This window comes from Malurus melanocephalus, unplaced genomic scaffold (assembly GCF_030028575.1).
Source record: "Malurus melanocephalus ecotype Western Australia unplaced genomic scaffold, MMel_1.1 scaffold_26, whole genome shotgun sequence".
In the NCBI taxonomy this organism is placed as follows: domain Eukaryota; kingdom Metazoa; phylum Chordata; class Aves; order Passeriformes; family Maluridae; genus Malurus; species Malurus melanocephalus.
Genome location: NW_026623258.1, coordinates 533808 through 548625, shown reverse-complemented (window position 1 = coordinate 548625; position 14818 = coordinate 533808). Strand labels below are relative to the sequence as shown.

Here is a 14818-nt window from a genome sequence, read left to right as displayed (position 1 = left end):
TGTTGAAAGGATTCAGACTTCAAAATGCAATTTGTATTTCATTCCTCTGATGCAGAGCATGGTTTCAAGAGCACTTTCCCAGGGGCAGGGTGGTGGTGAACTCGTACAGCCTAGATAAGAGCGTTGGCTCGGGGGCAGCAGAATCACACAATCAATGAGGTTGGAAAAGACCTCAGATCGAGTCCAACCTGTGACCCARCACCACCTTGTCAACCAGACCTTGGCACTGAGTGCCACATCCAGTCTGATCTTAAACAGCTCCARGGACGGTGACTCTGGTGACTCCACCGCCTCCCGGGGCAGCCGCTTACACTATCTAACCACCCTAATGGAAGAATGAGCAGCCGCRTTGTGTGATCTCCGTCCAGCTGACAGAGGACAGCGTTGCTGTCCGACGTGGTTCTACATCCCGGCATATCGGGAAACAGCGCGTCTCTTCAAAAGGCAGCGCTGGCGTTTTGGGGCTGTGGATGGGAACAGCCCCGGCTCCCTCCACCCCCGCACCCCGTCCTTGAGCCCCGTGCCCTGCGGCGCTGCCCCGTTCCTCTCCCCCCGAAGGTGCCGGGGAAGGACGGGGGACGCCGGTTCTGGGGGCTCGGCGGGGTGAGGGAATCTCCTCTCCCGGGCCGGGAGAGCAGTGCCGGCGCCTTTGCCCCTCCAGGGCGCTGGGAAAGGGYAGCGAGGACACCGCCCGCTCTCCCTCAGCTCCGCTCCGCCGCCCCGCCCCGGGCGCGCAGGTGTCGGACGGTGGGATGTCCGCGGTGCCATGGCGGGGGCTGCGAGGGACACCCCGGCGGGCGAGCAGGAGGTAGGGGGCTGCGAGGGGGCAGGGTGGTCGTCAAGAGGCTTGGGGAGTCCCTCGGACACAGCGGGGTCCCGCCACCCCGGCGTTTCGCTCCCGTCCGGGCGGGTCGCGGGGCTGAGGCAGCCCGGACTCACCGAGGCCGCCGGGGTTGTGAGGGGCTTCGTGAGGCGCCTCAGGAGTACCTGAAATAGCTCTTCAACCCTTCCCGCCGCAACCCCGGTGTTTTCCCTGGGATGCACTGCACGGGAATTACTTACTGACCGCTGCGGTGCCGGGRAAAAGCGCCTTSGCTCCCCACCKCCTGTTCCCTCTGGGGCTGTCTCCCGGACCGGACAGGTGCCATGTGGGAGGCAGGAGGGGTTCGCCCTCCCCGGAGCCTCAGCAGSTCCCGATTTTCAGGTGTGGGCTGAGGTGTTGAGCGAGGGTATCTCATGCTGCCTCTCAGACTCGGTGTTCGCTGAGGTGGGAGTGGGAGGCAGATGAGGGTGAGCGAGGACTGCCCCGCTCCRCGGCTCCTGAGGGAACACCGGGTAAAACTGGGAAGGGGCAGCTTCCAAACAGAGGGGCCGAGGAAACCAACGACAAGTTKGGGGGCGTTCAGCCCACCGAGCTCATCAGACTTTGGGCATGTGCTGTTCGGGCTTGAATTTTTGTGTTTGGAAAGCGTCTGGGTGAATTCGTGGCAGAAGCGTGAAGATTTTGCACAGAGATACACCATCTTTGCCTCACACGGCCCCTCAGAGCTGCGTTGCCAGCGGCTCGAAGAATATCCCAAGAAAGTACCCCTGTATCCCACCTTACCCACACGCCCGTCCCTAGATGTCTGCACACAAGCCCTGCTCCTGTTTTCTTCCACTCAAGGGCGGGCTGATGTCGCTAAGAAACCTGAAACCAGTCCTCAGGATGCTCGGTGTGAGGGACCTGGGATGCCACCCGTGACTGCCGCACTCGCGCTTTCAAGAGGCAGTTGTTTGGTCACTCGCAGAACAGAAACATTACCGGTGTTAATTCTATGTTGAAAGAAAAGCTGACTCAAAAGCTGCTCCTCTCTARCTACATTTCATTGTTTCTCAGATAAACCTAGACTAGCATTTATCTTTGAGTCACAGGTTTYGCTGTCTGTTCTTACTGCTTTTAAATTACTTGTTGGTTCAGTTCTGGACTCGACTGATAACAAATAGCTTAGGACAAAACGTGGCTGCTCCCTATGCCCATCACACACAGTTGCAGAGTCGTTTTTAATGTGCTGAAATACTTTCTTTAGAAATATGATGGTCTGCTGTAAACATCGTATTCAATTTCTGTTCTATTGGGGAAGGGAAAATTTACAAGTATGGTTTTAACTTACAARAGAATTAAAAATAAAGGAGCTACAGTGTGGGAGAAGCATTAATTTTCCATAACAATGTTTAAAGTTTCTATTTMAGGAGCAAAGTCAAATCTCTCAGCTGTTATGCTTTCTTGGTTTGCCTTGTAACACAATTAAATATGATATGATGGGAGCATTTAAAAGTATGAAATTGTCAAGTTAATCTGAAAACAAACAAAAAAAATTGTAACTTCATTTGACCTTTCTTCCTCTTACCTTTCACTCCATTGTCTTGCATTTCTCCTAGAGCTTGTAGAAGCAATTTGATGTTGACATTCAACTACACCACGAGAGTCTTGGAACAAAATTTTCATTGTACTTTTATGTTTCATTTCTTACTTGACCACTGCCTATGCTTTCGGGTCTCTAGTGGCYTGTGGAGTGCTTTCAGCTTGCTGACAAACCTGCACAGGTGAAGAAGCTTTGCCTGGATCTCACAGGAGTCAAGCAATTTGTGTTTTTTGAGGAGGCAGTGCAGCAGGGACACCCAGCCCTGGGAGCAAAGCCCTGGGAGCTGCTGATAGCCAGAGCTCTGCTGTTGGTCACAGTCCTGCTCAGTGTTATCCTTCCCAGGACCGTTTCTGTCAGCATTTATGAGCAATATCATGCAAACACAACTGAGGCTAGATCCTGTAACAGACARCTGCCATGTGCATCTCCTCTGCTCTTAATTGTAGGAAGATAGAGAGAAGGAAATGCTTCAGCTTTACTCGTGCAGAGTCCTACCCTCATTTTACCATTTTCTGTTGCATTCTGAGGCAGAAACGGTGGTCGTTACCATGTAAAATCCACATGGAGAGGCAAAWATCTGTTGTGAGCTACTTCTTTTGGAAAGAGACACCAGAATGTAGAGTCTGAAGGGTTGCTTCTCAGCAGCTAGAAGCTCAGGGACACTCAGTGAAATTACCAGGTAGCAGATATGCAGYGACAGTGGCATTTCCTTTCACAGTATGTGTCATTTGCATTTAAAACTGCTGTGCTGTTTATGGCTTAACATACAAACAACTTCCAAAAGCAATTAGACAAAGTAAAAAGAAAACAGGTATGGGACAGTGATCAGGATATATACTACCTTTCAGGGAGTTAGTGAACTGCAGCTTCCCTGTGTTTCTGTGGGTGACCAAACAGGACATTTCTGTATGCCACGTCTATCTGACAGCTTGGTTTATTCTGAAAATAACATTCATAACCAAAATTTAATTAAAACTTAACTACTGCTGTGACCAAAGTATTAACTTTGCTTCAAGGTGATCTGGGAGCACGGTTCAGAGAATAGTTGAGCATCATTCTGGGTGTGTGTGGAACTGCAGTGAGACTTCATAAAAATGCACTAAGATTATAAATTTTCTAACCATGAAACAGCAGTACTGCCTGCAGCCTTGATCTTGGTTGACCATTTAGTGTACCACAGATTTAATTAGATTAWTTTTTAAGAACTTTACATTCTTTGTGTTCTAAAAACATTTTAAATAGTTTATATTATATAGAGACATTTACTTCTGCTGTTTTACTGCAGCCTTAACCATTGAAAGGACAGGGGGCAATGGTTTTAAACTGAAAGAAGCACGTAAGAATGAAATTCTTTACAATGAGGGTGTTGTGRCATTGGCACAGCTTGACCAAAGAAGCTGTGGCTGCCCCATCATTGGAAATGCTCAAAGCTGGACTGGATGGGGTTTGGAGCAACCTGGTCTAGGGGAAGGTGTCCCTGCCCATGGCAGAGGGGTTGGATKGGATGATCTTTAAAACTCCTCTCCAGCCCAAAACATTCTATGAGTCTATGAAAGTTAGTGAAAATACGTGTGAAATCAGCAATACAGATCCTAAAGTTTTAGCTGTATTTGAAGTTGAAATAGGGTACAGAATTTGCATAGCAGTGGTTTATATCTCTTGATTTCAGCTGAAAGTCATCTTGCCAGTACTTGGGGATCAGGAGGGAAGGTATCAAGGGAAAGCGAACTCTTAATGTAATTTAATTTGTGGAAGATGGAGAGGCTAGGAGAAGGTAATGACTAAAAAATTAAAAAGTGAGACAAAGTTTTAAAGTACACAGCCCCTGGAGCAAAGCTCAAGGGGACTGCAATGGGTCCAGCTAGCAAAATTCTGTGGACTACACAAGTCTAGTAAAACTCATATTGAATAAGACATATRTATGAAAAATGAAGAGTTGCTTTGTATAGCAAACATGTATATAGTCTGCTTGCTGTTTGCAACCTCTTATCAAATTAAATAGTACATTGTTATAATGAAGTCTGTCTTGTGACTGTTTATCACTTTTTTTTTTCCTGTGAAGAAAAAGAAAGGCAAGAAAATTGCCTGTGCAAAGTGAGGCCTGCTGTGGTGATAACATTTTGCAGCTCATGCCCTGTCAGTGTCCACTTTCTTTGGGTGTAGCAATGGGACCCCACCCTGTCTTTCTCTGGGAAAACACAAAAAGGAAAGAGTCCTGATACTTGTGCTTGTTTGTTCACACCCACTCTGATAAAATAGTTCAAAGGGAAATGTTTAGATGATGAAAAGCTCTGCCTAGAAGTCAAAAACTTCTCAAAACTGTTACAGAGTAAAGATGATGGGTTAGTAAATTTTAAAATGATCAGAAAGTWGGTAATGTGTCAGAATATCACCATTGTGGTGGATTTCATTACATCWTCTCTATTTTTGTCCTGATCTGACTAAGAATTAAGGGCTTGTGGAGTCAGTTCAGAGATAAGGCAGACCCAGGATTAATATTGCTGCTCTTCTTCATGTTTCCTGGCTCCTGTTGATAGAAAATGTTAGAGAGGGGCTGAAAGCCTAAAAGTCAAAATTTGGAATGGATTTGTACTGTACTACTCTGAAAGTAGTACAGGATTAACAAAGRGTAATTTTCTTTCTTTATTCTGAATTTTATGACATAAAATTAAATTTTAAGATTTTTTTAAAGGCATTCCAGTATTCTGGAACTTCCATTATTAGAAAAAAACCCCAGTGCTCTTCATTAGAATTTCTATTAGAAACTGTAATTTTTGTATTTTAATTACTGGGATTACTTATTCTCAACATTTATCTTATTCTTATTTGGCAGATATATTTGAGAATATTCTTGGATGCTTATGGTACTTTTCAAACATCAAAAGGCAAATGAGAAAGCAAAGTTTTGCAAGATTTTTTTAAATACACTTGGAGTGATTTTCTAAAGAAGACTTGGGCCCAAAATCACTTTCCATATTGTGGTAATTTTCACAAAGATGCAGAAAAGTCAGGCCAAAAGGAGGGTGTGCAAAGTCAAGTGACTTTGCCAGTGTCACACCAGCATTTTGTGACAAAGGAAGGAACAAAGAACAAATGTTTGGGATCTGTTTGGTGTACATTTGACTGTGAAACTTTCTGTGAATGTTGTTTCATTATTGTGGCATGAGAGTATTTGTCAATTAATATAATCTGAAAGATTAATATAATTTTTTCTTAAAGTAAAAGTTTTCAACCTTAAAAAATATTAATTAAGCATTCAAAGACAAAACTAAGCTCAGATAATAGTGTAGCACTTCTCTGCTGCTTCTTGCTTGTTTGCAGACTTGTTTCCTTTTAATAGCTTGTGAGAGGAAGGCAGGTAATCCTGAGGATCATCACAACTCACTTTTAGGAATACTGTAATCTGTTTTCAGGGGCTGAATTAGAGAACAAACRCATTAAAATCAAAGCAAGAGCACCCAAATGCCTGTTGATGATAGGGGTTGAGGSCATGTGGATTTATTAGCAGAATAGCTGTGAAGCTAATACATTAAATTAGTGTTAACTATAGACTTTAACCTTATCACTTCTGCAGCTTTTAACTTGTGCACCTCAGTTTACTCACGGTTTGTTCTGCTTCCTCTCACAGGAATACAGGCTCTCCATGTGTAGCAAACTCTGCTATGCTATAGGAGGGGCCCCGAACCAAGTGGCAGGGAGTGCTGCTTCTTTCTTCCTGCAGATCTACCTGCTGGACATAGCCCATGTAAGTAGCACAAGAAACATTTGCAGACTGTTGGCTTAACCCTGGTATTGCCAGCCCTGTCCCTGGAATGATAAAAGGKGAATTAGCTAATAAATATTTTAAATTGTCTTGTTGTCATTGCCTTCAGCTGTCCAGCATCCTGGAAACTGCRTGAACTTGTCCAGAATTAATTTTTTCCCTCACCAGTTTCCTTTCTGTCTTGAAGTGGCTGTTGTTCGTTTTTAGGTGGGGATTGTTATCAGAACTTTGGGTGCTGTAGAGCTCACACACTTGCAGACACAAGGAAAAGCAGTTTTCAGTGTCAAGAGTMAAAGAGTGTAGGATACAAAACCTCGGAAAGCATTAATGCCTCCATGTGGAGGTTGTGAAGTTTTGTTCATTTGGTTTAGTTAAAAATCACTGCAGTTATATCCAATAGCCAACATAATTTCACACAGATTTTATTTGGTTTGTCTAAGGTGATTTTGTGGCAAAGAAAGCTGAGTTATCCTTCCTGAAGGTTCTTTGCTTGCAGTCTGTGGCTCTCTGGTGCAGAAGCAGACCTGGTGAGACAAAGCAGCAGGAGTCATCCCATTCATCTGACTTTCAGCTGCTCCAGCTAGATTTCAGGACAGCAGAGACACAAAGAAAATTAATCCATAAGCAAATTTTGCTGTTTTGGATTGTCTTTATTGCATGCACAGTAACTGTGGAATGGATAAAGTTTTAGGATAGAAAAAAGTATTTTAGGGAGTTGAGGCCAGATTGCAGGGACTGTGAGAACAGCTCTGAAATGACCTGAGGGACTTCAGCTTTGATAACTCTTCCTATTTGCTGGAAAAATCAGGAAGTTCTGGGTCAGGAATCACTACCCATTTTCTGTCTAAACATAGGATATTATGACTAGAGGTGTCCAGAAATCTGAGTTTATGGTTTTCCTATAAAAGTCTGGTGTTAAAAGCGGACTTGTGACTTACTAAATAAAATATGCAACACAGTAAAATGGGCATGTACATGGTCGTCTGGAGTGTCTTGTTGAGATGAAAGCCACAAGGTGTAGAAAAGGAGCCAGTTTTGGGCAGCAGTGTCAAAGATGTCAAGGGGATGGCGTGGAACCTGAGGAATTGGAGGTGGAAAAAGGAGCTGGGGGTACAGCAGGGAGGTAGAGCAGCTCTGAACTAAAGCTGTTGCCCTCTCACACCAAGGATGGCAACACAAGACATTGGAGATGACGAAGCAGGAAATGGATGAGACAGACCCTAACACCATTTTCCCAGGGTGTTTATAATTATGGCAATTTCCCATTCTTTGCTTATCACAGAGATTGAAAATTCTTGAAGCAAGGGGCTGTTCCTTCCTCTGTTTGTGTGCAGAAAGCTGGGGGCCCATCTCTGCACCTTTGGGCACTACCTAAATAAGTGACTTCATSATAATTATTTTATTAATAATTATTTTATTAACCAGCTTCTACAGAAACCCASTAATTTTGCTTAATGTTTGTAATGATATACTTGCACTTTCATTAAGAGGCTTAATTATTTGTTCCCCGATGGTTTAGTTTGTTCTCTGAAGTAGTCCTGCAGGGACAGGATTTATTTCAAGGCCTGATAAAAGCCTCTGAAATCCTATGTTCTTTCCCACACATTCTCAGGGGAGAGAATGTAATTTTATAGCCACTACCTGGCTTTAATTCTTGCCCATTCAGAGGGCAGAAGTGTTTTAACTTCTTGAGAGACTGTGAAACTCACTAAGTGCAATCTTTCATGGCTAATCTGGGCCCTTTCTAAGAACATTTTATTTTTATCAATTTTCTATAACTTACAGATTTTCGATTTTAATTCTATATTCCACCTAAATTACCTGTATAGAATACAGACATAAATGTAACTCCAAACCACACAGGATTCTTGAATCAAATTACTAGAGAACATCAAAATTCTCAGATGAAAGGATCCTTGTCTTTATTCTTTTTGAGATGGGTGAAGTTAGCATTTTTTATCTTGTATTTGATTAATGCTGAGAAGTTTCTGGCATTGGTACTCACAAACATTARTTAGATTTAGGAGATAAGAAAATGCAGCCAAGGAATGTGTAAGCTGGATCATACCAGCGATGAAGAGTCTACACAGACTCCACTCGTAGCATGAAAGAGATTTTGCTTTTTCCTCAAAGCTTTCTTCCACCTCTGTGTATCTAATACCCACTTCCTTTCAGTCTGTTCAGGTTATCTGAACAAAATACCAATGTGGAACTCACCTGATCTGTAGTTTTGTGTTCCTGTGTGAAGCTGCATTTTCGAGGCCTCTGGAGCACTGGTGTGATGCAGCACAAAGATGAAGGGATTTTTTCTCCTCYTSCTGTTTAAGCCACATAGACTGTTTCAGTAGCCTCTCTCAATAACTGATATGACGAACATTCATAACTGCAGTATTTCAACCCCTCTATCTTTCTGACTGCTGTTTTGTGGCTATTTTGGCTGCCCTGTCTCTTGAGGAGCAGCAGTGACCGTGGCCAGTCCTGATGCAGCCCCCAAGGCGAGTCTGCCTCAGGGCTGGTGGGCTCCTGGCTGCGGGAGGGCACAAGCCAGCAAAGGTGGATGAGGTGAAAATCAGCAAGAAGGTGGGACACAGTCCTGTGCTCATCCCAACTTCTTCCATCACACACTACTATTCCAAATCCTTCCCTGTTCACAAACTTTCCAGGGTGGACTATGTGTCTTGGAGTTGGTGGTGACAGGAACATTGGCTGCCACTGCAATTTCACCCGATTTGAGCTAAAATGTAGCTGGTGTGGTGACAGAAATCCATTGCACCTGCCTTTGGTCCTGGTCATCCAGGACTTTCAGCGGTCAGAGAACACCTACAGCAAATTCTGCAGGCAGAGGAGCTGCAGAGCTGGGAGCCTGGTGGTGCTGCCTGGGAGGCCATGTCCTGTGCAGGAAAGCAGGAGATACCTGTCCTAGCTTGGTGTTGGATCAGCTGCATTTTCCAGGCCTCTGGAGCACTGGTGTGATGCAGCACAAAGATGAAGGGATTTTTTCTCCTCTTGCTGTTTAAGCCACATAGACTGTTTCAGTAGCCTCTCTCAATRACTGATATGATGAACATTCATATTTATAGAGGTTTCAATGGCATTTTTTTTCAGGATTGTAGTTGCAATGACATGAACTGAGCACTTGGAAGAGAACCCACCTTTTTAACCATTGTGTGATGAAGTTCCTAAGCTCTGCACAGATCTATGTGATAAAATAACTGCATTGCCTGGGACAAACTGCATTTCTATAAAGGCACTAAAGTATGGTCCTCCTGAGTTCATTTCAGAGGTTTCTTTTACTGACTTTATTCTTATGTAATCCATGAGCATTTTTCGAGTGAAATGTGATGGWCACGTGCTGGCAACTTTGGTTTGAACAGATGTGCCTTACGCAATTCAGTTGTCACTGTTCAGTCCCAGGTGGATGAAGTCTGTTGTGCAACAACCTCTTCCTCAGCCACATGCCACCAGTTGGCAGCCTTGTTGCTGCACTCAGGGGAGGAGAAAACATCAGTGCATGTAAACAGCCTCCTCTACCATTTCCTAGATCAGATAAAGATATGGGGAGATGGAGATGTGTGGGGGAAAAGCAAGAGGGAAATTACAGAGGGACTGTCAGATTGTATGACTAAAGCAATGACTTTGCTATTTGGCTATCTGATGCATTTTTCTCATCCTAAACACATTCAGGATCTTTCCTTCCTTGCATTTTCCCCCTGTAATCCCTTTATTCACAGCACCTATCTCAATGTCTCATTTGTTTGCTGTGGGTAACCAATAGGAATTTCTATGGCAGCAGCAGACATGTTTTGTAAATGAACTATCATTATCCTTTAAAACTGAGTGGTTTTTTTTTTTTTTTTTTTTTTTTTTTTTTTTTTTTTTTTTTTTTTTTTTTTTTTTTTTTTCTGGAAATTTTTTTTTTTTTGTTTCATTGTGCTGTGAAACAATGGATCTTGTTTACTGTGTTCTGGCTGTACTTTCAGATTACTCCATTTCACGCCTCTTTGGTGCTGTTCATTGGCAAAGCCTCAGGTGCAGTTACYGACCCTGTTGCTGGCTTTTTTATTAGCAAAAGTAGATGGACAAAAATCGGCCGGCTCATGCCTTGGTAAGTATAAATGTGTACATGTATTTATATGTATATGTGAATATTGAGCRTTGTGATCATACAGCCACCACATTAAATTAGTCTCAGTGATTGTATCCATTCCACATATATCAAATAAAAACAAAAATTCATCATGTCATCTTTAACTTTTTCACCAATGAAAGCACGAATGTGATTTTCTACCACTGCAGAYACAGACAGTAAAGGCTGTTAAGAGACAATTAAGAGACTATATTGTTAACAAAACTGGAGGCTGACCTCTAAAACTTTCTTAAATCTGTGGTTGAATTTTCATCTTTGTCTAGATTTCTTTAGTTTCACTTCACTCTTCCACAAAGTTGCTCAGCARCCAGCACTGCCCTAGAACTGTGTTAGGTTCTTACAGCACTCATTGAGGTCCTGCTTCTCTTACATCCCATACTCAGGACAGTTAATTAAAAAAATAACCATGACTCATAAAGAGTGAGATGCTGTAAAGTTTTGATTTTTTTTTTTTTCTGAAGGAAGGGCGTGATGTTTATCTGTGACACCTTACGCTCATGCACGTGCTGTCCATGTGCTCTGAGGAGAGGTTAGAACAATCAATACTGCACCTGTAGGAAGGTGATTGACAGGTGGGAAGCAAGAAAAATTGGAAAAGATTGGTCCACGCTTGAGAAACTGAAGTTCATCTGTGTCACAGGGCATGTATTTGCTGGGTTTTTAATATTTTGGAAGTCGAGGGGAGACTGACTTCTTTGTGAAGTAGGGAGTCTTCCATCACCCTTTATCTCATACATTGTAAGGATGTATGGTAAGGTATTTTAAATTAATTATGAATTTTGAATTTATGTAACCCTCAGATTTGATTTACACCAAAAATCTAAGAGCAAATGTTGTGTCCTGAGCAAGGAAGTTGAAATTTCAGGGAAAATAAGCCCAGTTTTTTAGCTGGAGATTCTCTTGCTGTTGTGTGGTTTTAGGGCTACAGAAGTTTGTCCATGGGCAGCTTCTGTCTAACAAAATAGAGAAGGCAATGTTGGAAAAAAGGCTGAGATCAGCTCGTGGCCCAGTAAGAACAGGGCCTTAAGGCTGAAGTTTAGCTTTTTGTCAAGTCTAGTGGGAAAAGAGGAGCTTGCTGCTGTTTTTCTCCTCAGGATYTGGTTGCAGGCCAGGTAAATGGTGTAGTTTTTAATGACTACTGAATTAACCAAGTAAGAAAGCTGTTCAAAAGGACAGTAATGAGATTTTTATACAAATGCCTTTAGAAGTATGCTGATGCTTTTTTTTTTTTTTTTTAAGTTCTCTAAAAATACAAGAAGTGTGTTTATTGCTAGTTTTAAATCAATGTTAGAATGATTCCAGTCCTAGCACAAGCATGAACTTATCAGCCCTTTTCACTGTAAACCAGCTACAGCACATCTTGCACTTCTTACAGGAAGAGTGTTTATCTAACCCTGCCTTTCATCAAGCAGCTGCCTTCTTCACAGGAGAATTTTGTCTGGGTTTTTTTGGCAATGCTAATATTTTCATGGCAATTTTGTTCTTGGACTTTGAGAGTCAGGCCATTTTTATACAAAGCAAAAAATGGGGCTTCCCTAAACTTAAAAATAATGGAGCATTTTCAAATTTTTCTGACTTCTTAACAATCTAGAGTGTAGCAATGAAATTTTTTCAGTGAGGAAAGCTTGCCAGCAAAGCAAGAACATTAATAAGGGAGGTGAATGTTTAACTATCACTTAATACTGTCCTCATTATATTACACAGTCATCAATCACTTACTTAATGGCTTTAAAAGGCAGAAGGAGACATTGWCTTGAAATASTGGTTGAACATTTTGTCAAAAGGGATAATAGTAGATAATCAGATATTCAGCAACTTCAGCAAGGCTCAGAAAACCCTCTGATATTAAAGAGGCAAGGAGAATGTGGGAAGAGGATGAAATGGGGAGAACAATACTAAGAGGATTTTTTGCTAAAATGTTGTATGAAAATAAAAGTGAGTGTGAAGATATTTTGTGTGGTGACTCTGGACATCGTGTGGAAGAGCTCACCCTTGTGGAGGGGAAAGTGGRTTCCCTGAGATGTATTAGGATTTCACCCTTGTTTATGTTTTCCACTGCTGTGGGTGAGCTGTGGGCTGGGGACCGGAGGGACAGAGAATACCAGAACCTGGCACTTTCCTGGTAAATGTTTAGCTCCCAGGGGTGCTGTCCATCCCAAAGAGCAGTGTGGGAAAGCCATTGTTTTACTAAACTATTTACCCACATTACCCTTTTGTATTCCAGGTTTTCARTTCACGATTGCAAAGTAATCAGCTGACCCCCAATGTCAGTAGTGCTGTTGTGAAGGGATTAATCTGTTTTCTCTTTTATGTGTTTGGAAATTTTTTGTTAGGATCTTGGTCATCTAAATACATTGTTCAATGCCTGATTTACAAGAATACAGGGCTGCCCTGATGCTGCTGCAGCTCAGACTTTCRGGAAATACTAGCATCTGACCAGTTCTGTATCATGAAGTTTGACAAGTGCTATTTGCCTGAAAAAAGAAAAAAAAAAAGAGTTTTAGACTAATGTTATCAATTGCTGCTTAATGGCAAGGTCTGGAGTATAAGTTTCTGTGATTCTTTTTTTTTAAGCCATCTGACTCTTGAGAAGGTGATCCTTTTGTGTTTGAAGTGATTAGGAGTTAAATGGAGGATATTATCACATTCCCAACTAGATACAGAGTGTGAGAGCTTGCAGAATGGWCTGTCTGTTGTCTCTTAGGCTTTTTACGATATTTTTCACTGTGTCAACATATTTGCACTTGCTTGAAGTAGCAGGGAAGAGACTAAGTTCAGGGGAAAACCAAAGGCACTGAAATTGGAAGAGGGAATCCTGGTAATAAGTAAGCGCATGTAAAAATTGCTGCAGTATGCAAAGACATGATGACAGAGCTCAGTTTTCAGTGATTCTTTCTAGAAAATGTGTAATCTGAGACATGTGCAAAGGAATGGCAATATAGGTGTGCTCTTACAGTGCATGTGCAAGGAAATTGTGTCTCTTCTGAGTGGGATATTAATTTAAGTGTAGCTCTTTCAGAATTGCTGGGGGTTTTCAATTTTATGGTAGTATTAATCTATGTATTTATATATTTTATATAAATATTAATATATTTTCTATTAATCTGTGTATTTAATGCACACTGACTTTTGTTACTTAAAAGCAYGACATTACTGAACTTAGGAAAACTGGACATAAAATAAATTACAATGATTATTAGTAGGAAAATTGAATGTGCTTTGCTATCATTGTGCTGAGAWTGCTGATATGTGTTAATCCTCTTTTCAGGGTGCTGGCATGCACACCCTTCACGATAGTGTCCTATTTTTTTATGTGGTACCTGCCTCCATTTGCATCAGGAAGAGTTGCTTGGTACCTGACTTTCCACTGCCTTTTCCAAGCACTGACCACAGTAAGTAGATTATAGGTCACAATGGTCTCAGCAGTTGAGAAAGCAGCTTGCTTTCTCTCTATATTGATGCATTCATATTAAGTTAAGTTGTTTTCACATTTTATTCAACTTCTAGTGACTTTAAGGGGCAGGCAGATGTCCTTTTCTCAAACTCTCTGCTGGTTGATGGTTTCTGCCAGTGCTTTCTTTGGCAAATGAGCTGCTAATTCAGCCAGGTTACCTCCAGTGCCCTCAGCTCATTCTCATATGGATGTTCAGAGTCCTAATTCCAGTAAGACATTCAACTTCTCATAATTTCTGTTTTCAGGAGCTGATTAGGACTCCTGTATTCCTGTGTTAAGCTTGAATATTTCCCTAGATCCTTTGTTTCCCCAGTAGAAATACGGTTCAGAAGACATCCGTTATGGTTTTGAGTAATTTCTTCCCTCTTTCTTTTGAAAGAGAAACAAGGCAGAGTTTTGCAAACGTACACACTTGCTGTGTTTGATGCTGATGAACAGAAATGCATTTTATACAAACAGAGTAGGATGCAGATTGCAGGATTTAGTTTGGCTACAGATTTCTGGGGTGGTGGGAACACCACAGAGAATTTGGTTCTTCAAGAAGGTTCATGTCTCCATTCCACTTTGCAACAGTCTGAGAGTTTGGCCTCTATATCATTCCAGGATTTTAGAAATTATTTTTATTTTAGTTCAACATTATGAGGACAGGATCCCACCCACATACTGACCAAGGTCAAGCCTTTAATGTTGAGTAGTTATTTTCAATGAAGTACTACTGGAGATGAGGCTTCTCCTGCAGTAAAAATAGGGCTCCTTTACCCAGCATTGCAATAAATATTGCCAGTGCATTGTTTCCACCAGATACAGATACAGGACTATAAAAATAATAAAACAGCACTCCTCATCCACCTTTTTGTCAGTGCATGAACACAGCAATTGGGTGGTTTTACCTATCCTTAACTGAAGGAGTGAGTGGCAAAATGGTGCTTGAAGACATAGTAGCCTTCACTATTTTCTCTTGGACTTACATAATTAGATATTTTAAATAGTTTGGGTATKGTGTAGTCTTCTGGCTTGAATAAARTGGAAAACTGTATTTCTTCTTTATG

General features: G+C 41.9%; 1 protein-coding gene across 1 annotated transcript in view; it reads left to right on the top strand.

Annotated features, from left to right (window-relative positions):
- Nucleotides 1-549: 549 nt before the first annotated feature.
- The window catches only part of MFSD2B (MFSD2 lysolipid transporter B, sphingolipid), a 37718-nt gene continuing 23449 nt past the window's right edge, over nucleotides 550-14818 (top strand). The window contains exons 1-4 of the mRNA XM_057390421.1: nucleotides 550-808; nucleotides 6034-6150; nucleotides 10149-10273; nucleotides 13584-13707. Of these exons, the coding sequence (XP_057246404.1) occupies nucleotides 767-808; nucleotides 6034-6150; nucleotides 10149-10273; nucleotides 13584-13707 (408 nt within the window). The 5' untranslated portion in view covers nucleotides 550-766. The remainder of the gene's footprint in view (nucleotides 809-6033; nucleotides 6151-10148; nucleotides 10274-13583; nucleotides 13708-14818) is intronic.